Source organism: Rhinolophus sinicus, chromosome 17, assembly GCF_057876585.1.
Source record: "Rhinolophus sinicus isolate RSI-liver-muscle chromosome 17, RSI-T2T, whole genome shotgun sequence".
Lineage (NCBI taxonomy): Eukaryota > Metazoa > Chordata > Mammalia > Chiroptera > Rhinolophidae > Rhinolophus > Rhinolophus sinicus.
In genome coordinates, this window is record NC_142517.1 from 51,295,251 (window position 1) to 51,301,081 (window position 5,831).

Below are 5,831 nucleotides of genomic sequence, written 5' to 3' on the forward strand. Positions count from 1 at the left end.
AGCACTTGACATTTGGCTGGTGAAACTGAGGAAGTGAATTTTTAATTTTAATTAATTTAAATTTCAATAGTCACATATGGCTAGTGACTAACATATTGGATAATGCTGCTCTGAATAATTTCAGCTAAGCAGATTCCAGCTTTACCAGAGTGAAAACTGAGCCTTTCAGAATTTTGAGAGCATGCTCTCCAGGGGCAAAGGGAAAGATACCAGGAAACGTGCTGTTTTCACTGCTCAGGCTTCCCCTGTTCATTGTCTCCCCTGAATGGAAACACACAGCCCCACGGTCACCTGGAAGATCCCTCAACTGGATGAAGACACGGTGAATAGTGATTGAAGATGTATTGGGGGGGAGGGGGGAGAGGCACTGCCTGCTCCAAGGGATACCAGGACAGGATGGCCGCAAGCAGCCGAAGATAAGCTTGAGAATGAGGCAGGGGCAAGACTGGACTTAAGGGGTATGGGGGTTCCTAATGGGGTGGAATATGGGCTATGGAAATGAAGCAAGGGGAGGGATAGAGGTGGAGATGGAGGAAGTGCAGGGAGAAGATCCCTTCCTATGGGTTTAGTACCCTTCTCCCCTACCCCAATCACTGTACATTTTAATGGAAGGACCTTTAAGCATCTCCTAGAGCAAACCTCTCATTCTGCAGAGTAATAAACTGAGGTCCAGAGAGGTAACTGCGTTGTACAGCGTCATATATAGAATCTGTACCAGAATCAGGACCAGAATCGGATGGCTTCCCTACTCTTACCCCCAGGCACCCTCCGCGCACTCCCAACCAGCTCCACTAAAGGAAAGCAGAGCCTCGGAAGGAGAGCTGCAGGTAGACAACGAGCAGGCAGAGGGAGGCCCAGAAGAGGCACCAGCGAAGAGAGAAAAAGTTGTAGCCCGAGCCCTCCTGGGCCCTTGTCTTGGAGGCACCAGAGGCGTAGGTCGCCTCCTCCTCCAGCAGCTTCTCGCTGGGCTTCCAGTGCACGATGCCCTCCTGGCAGGCCTCGCAGAACTCGCTGCGGTGCGGTCCGCTATCCGGGCGGCTGGCCACGTGGATGCGGTACTGGCCGCCGCGCTCGCCGTAGCACTGCTCGCGCAGGCTGGTGATGAGGTTGTCCACCAGGCTTTCGATGTTCTCCTCCAGCATGCTTGACTCGTCCAGCCGCGCGGTGCCGCACTCATAGCACAGCTGCTTGAAGACACGCATGCGCACAGAGCCCATTCTGTGGGCGCGGTCCAGGTACATGTGGAAGAGGATGACCACGTGGGCTGACTGCCAGGTGTGCCAGCACCAGGAGCAGTGAAACCTGCAGGGTTAGGGGAGAGGGATGGAGAAGGTGGGCCTCCTTCCCAGCGCAGCCTGCCCTGGAGGAATCCTAAAAGGAAGGGCCATATGCTTGGGCATGTAGGTAGAAGCAGTATTTACTGCCCCCTGGGTTCTTTAGTGCTCAAGCTGGCCAGCTTCACCTCCTCCTGGTAAGCTCCCATGGGGCCTGGAGCAGCGTCCTCAGGAGCCTGGCACAGGAGCTGTCTGGTTGCCAGCTGTGCTCTCCAGCCTGCCTCCTACGAGCGCCCGTGGTCGCAGCTCTCCACAAACCTAATGCACTCAGGACATGCACTGGAATGCTAAGCAGTGGTCACTCCCCCAATTTGGGCTTGTTTCTCCTCTGCGGAATACAGGGAGATGATGTCCAGTAAGGGTGCTTCTGCCCAGACCTCCCGTGACTCTGGTAAGGGGTATGACCAGCATGTCACACTCAGGCATCCTGCCTGCTCTGGGGAGAAGAGAAGATGCTTCTCACTACGCCAGGCTCAGACCACCGAGAATTCACCAGATGGAAGGATGGATGAGTGAGGGGCCAGCAGGGGGAAGGCTACAGAGTTTGGCTCCTGCACCTTCACAAAGAACACTCTCTTGTCCCTTGACAACTCATCCCTAGAGCCCACTCCACCCTGCAGTAGAGACTGAAAAAGCGGATCCTGCTCTGCATCTCCCACCACACATGCGTATATGCATCTTACCATACACACAGGCCACGTTGTCTAACCTGGGCCCCCTACAGCCCCAGTCTCAGGGAACATGGAGGGAAGTGGCGGGGACTCATCTAGCCTAGCTCCCCTCCCTCAGCACCCACCCAGTGCTTGCACAACTTCAATAACAAAGCATTCATTACCTACAGGGTAGTTCCATTCCTGAGATGAACCTCTTAACAGGCCTCTGTTACAGAGGTTTTACAGGCAATCAAGTACTCACTGGGCTGAGTCTGCCCTCACTATTGATTCTCTCAGGCCCTGAAAGACCCCTGATGGTGAACTCAATTCAATCCAACAGACACTACCAAACACAAACAGCCCAGGTTGTGGGGGAGAGATGAGGCCACGCCTGCCCCTGAGCCCTGGAGCCCACAGACAACATGGGCACAGATCAACACCCAGCACAACCCAAGGCAGGGTTGGCAGGGAGAGCAGCCTGACGTCCTGAGCCAGAAGGACCCTCACTCTGCTGACCAGAGCTGCAGGCACCAGGTTTCATGTGCCCTGAGGCTTAGAGGTAGAGTGAGCCTAGGCACAGAGTAAGCACAGAGCAACTGTTCTCCAGCCCTGCTTGTGGCCAGCTGGGAGCCACAGGTCACCAGCCAGCATAGGGCCAGCTGATCCCTGAGGCAAGAGAAACCATGAGTCTGAGGAGCTCAGCCCCTATACTCCCAGGCCCTTGTGCCTCAGTTTCCAGCTTGCAGCACCCCTCCACCAGGCAACTCAGGAGCTTCATGTTTTCAGCCTCCTCCTCCCACACGTTTTTAAATCAAGCCAAATCAGGGTTGTTTCCTCTCCCTCAATCCAGACCTCAGATCTTAAATGCCAAAATATCAGACCTAGCAGGAGGGGATCTTAAGGATCATCAACTTTTGTTTTACTGAGACAAAACAGAAGCCCTGAGAGAAAGTGAGCTCTCCGTATACACAGTTAGTCAGAGACAAAGCCAGGACCCAGCACGTAACAGGTTTCTAACAGGTAGCTCTTGAATTGAGTTGAATTGAAATAAACCAACCTACCTCTGCCTCTCTGTCTTCTGTCCCAAAGAAAGGTTCACTCTAACATGTACAGGTCTTGAGGCAAGAATACAAATGGACGCTCCCCACCCACAGCCTGCCTCTTCTGTTCCTACCCTCAGCACCTTGCTGCACCATGAGGGGCTTCACATACAAGTATGTGTGAACAGCCCAGTCTGTGTGTTCACACCCCAGAACACAGCAACCTGTTGGCTTCCCCAGGTAGCCAGCCTAGGATACTGTCTGTTCTTGAAGTAATGGACCCAGAGAAGAGGATTGCATGGACCCTGGAGATGAGCTTGAGGCAGCTTGGGCAGGGAATTCTGTGGTCCCAATCCCAAATCATGGTCTAGAAGAGGGAGAGGCATGTGGGCTTTTGATGGACGTTCCTCTTGGCCTTAGGACTCCTTGCACTATGGGAGACATGCAGCTCCTATAAAGTATGGGACACTGGGCCCTATAGACCTAAGGGAAGTACCCAAAGTTAAGTCTTTTTGTCATAGATCCATAGAGAGTAGAGCTGGAAGGAGCTTGATTGATCATCTAAAGACAATACCCTGGTTTTGCAAACGTGAAAACAGAGACCCAGAGAGGGAAAAGGACTTGCCCCAGTGCACAGAATTAGTTAGCTATAGAGCCAGTTTCTAGAACATAGCAGGTAGACAGTAAACGTTTTTGTATTCAAATCAAATTGGTTTGAGCTGACTGGACAGACCTAGGACCAGCGCACAGGCCCTGATCCTTAGCCTAAGGCTTTCCCTGGTGGACCTCACGGCCTCCTCCCCTCAGTGCCCACCACTCTTTAAAAGATTATGAAACTAAGAAAACATTTAAAATGTCAGAGATTACAGGGGCATTGAAGATATGACAGCTCTTCATTCACCATGGAAAACCAAGACCCAAAGAAAGAAGACAACTTGCTAAGGTCGCCCAGGGAATCAGCGGTACAGCTGGGATTAGAAAGTTCTTCTCTGCCCCCTACCCGGAGCTGACACCAGGATGGAGCTCCCCATATCTCTCTGCCTCCCCTGGAAGGTGCCCAGGGCTGTGCTCCAGGGGCTGCCTGCAGAGTCCTTCCTCCCCAGGCCTCACCTGCCTGAGGCGTGCTGCTCCAGATACTGCTTCCAGCCAGGGGCCAGCTCATGGGGCTTGAGGCTCGGGTCTATGATGAGTTCCCAGCTGTCAGCTGGCTTTGCCACCTCCATCTTCTCATAAAACACTTTCTTCCACTCGCAAGTGGTCAGGCTGGTAGACATGGCCCTATTGGCAAGAGTGGAAGTTTGAGCCCCACCTGAGCGAGCACACAGAAAGAGCCCAAGTAGGTGCAGAGCAGTTCAGTCTCTGCAGTGTGGAAATCCTCGATAGGACCAGGAGCAAACAGGACCCAGCAACCTCCTTTTTCACCCTGGAGTCTGTTACCATGGCAGCTGGGCAGGGTGCCAAGAGCCAGCCAGGGCTGAGGATGAAGGAAGTCCCAAGGTAGAGTTCCTGGGCCCTGAGCTGGGCTTGGGAGGCAGGGCTGGGTAGTGACACTAAGTGAAGCGAGCAGGGTGGGAGGCTCAGCCTGTCCTCTAGGGACCTCGAGGGGCCTCCAAGAGACAAAGACGATTCAGTGGCCCTGCTTCACCCTATTGATTTTCCAGGCATTCTCCACATCCTGTGCCATGGTAACTGTGTCACCCTAGGGAGCCAAAGAGAAGCAGGGAGGGGGAGATGCAGGGTCTGTGGCTCCCACTCCGCCTGATGTGCTGGGACCATCGTTTACCACGTGCCAGGCACTAGCTGCTGCACCTGTGTGCTGGCCAGGGTGGGGATTAGTTCCCCCTTCATCCAGATCAGGAGGAAACTGAGGTTTACACAGCTCTAGGTGGCTCATCCAAGACTTGGATGTAGGCCTTCCAAAACCAAGAGCAATTGTTCATTTATTGTAGTACTGTTGAGCTCCTAACACATAGGGACAGAGAGCAGTAAGTGGTCGTTTTGCTCTGGGAGATGTCAGGCCAGTTGGTGAGATAGAATGTAATTTAACCTGCTGTGAAAAGCATCGTAGTAATATTTTAGATTCATAGAGTCATAGAATTGTTAAAACTCATATTTGGTTCCTGGTCCCAGGCCACACTAAAGCAGCTGCTGGAGGAACAAGTTCGTTCTGTGTTGTAGGGTCTTGCAGCCTCAGCTGCTGCTGAAAGAAGCCAGGCAATAGGGTGTCCACAGTTTGAGATGCTCAATTTAAATACGTTAGGTCCTATGAGGGAATTGGACTCCAAATTTGCATAATCCAAATGAAAGCACAGTCACCAGAGTGAAGGAGGCAGCCTCCACAGGGAAAAGCCCAGGCGATTTGGCAGCTCACTCCAATTCATCTCCAATATCTGTGTGGCCATAGAATCCAGTCACTTCCCTCAGTGGACTTGGGTCTTCTCACTTGCACAGGGGAGGCTGTGCTAGATAGCATCTGAGGCCTCCTCCAGCTATGATCATTGCACGGCTATTTGACTTGGAAATTGATGCTTAGACATGGGGAAGCACAGAGAGAGTGAAGAGTATGTAGAACTGCAAAGGGTTGCTGGGAACCAGAAGGGCAGTTTCCAGTGTTGAGTTTCAGATTTGGCACTTGCCTCCAAGTGGTTTTGCCATGGGGTGAGGTCAGGGACAACACTATTGGATTTCCTCTGGGAATGGGGACCCTAGCTTTGTGCTAAACTCCTGAGAAAGGACAAAACTATGTCTTAGAGACTTTGACCAGGACTTTTAGAAGGGACCTTTTATTTTTAAAAATCTGATTT

The 5,831-nt window shown here is 52.4% G+C and overlaps 1 protein-coding gene across 1 annotated transcript; it reads right to left on the bottom strand.

The window, feature by feature from the left end:
* Positions 1 to 791: 791 nt before the first annotated feature.
* On the bottom strand, positions 792 to 4,301 carry RTP2 (receptor transporter protein 2). Its single transcript, XM_019752092.3, has 2 exons — positions 4,138 to 4,301; positions 792 to 1,302 (listed from the first exon to the last, which is right to left on the bottom strand). Exons 1-2 carry the CDS (start codon positions 4,299 to 4,301, stop codon positions 792 to 794), a joined length of 675 nt encoding a protein of 224 aa, XP_019607651.3.
* Positions 4,302 to 5,831: the final 1,530 nt, after the last annotated feature.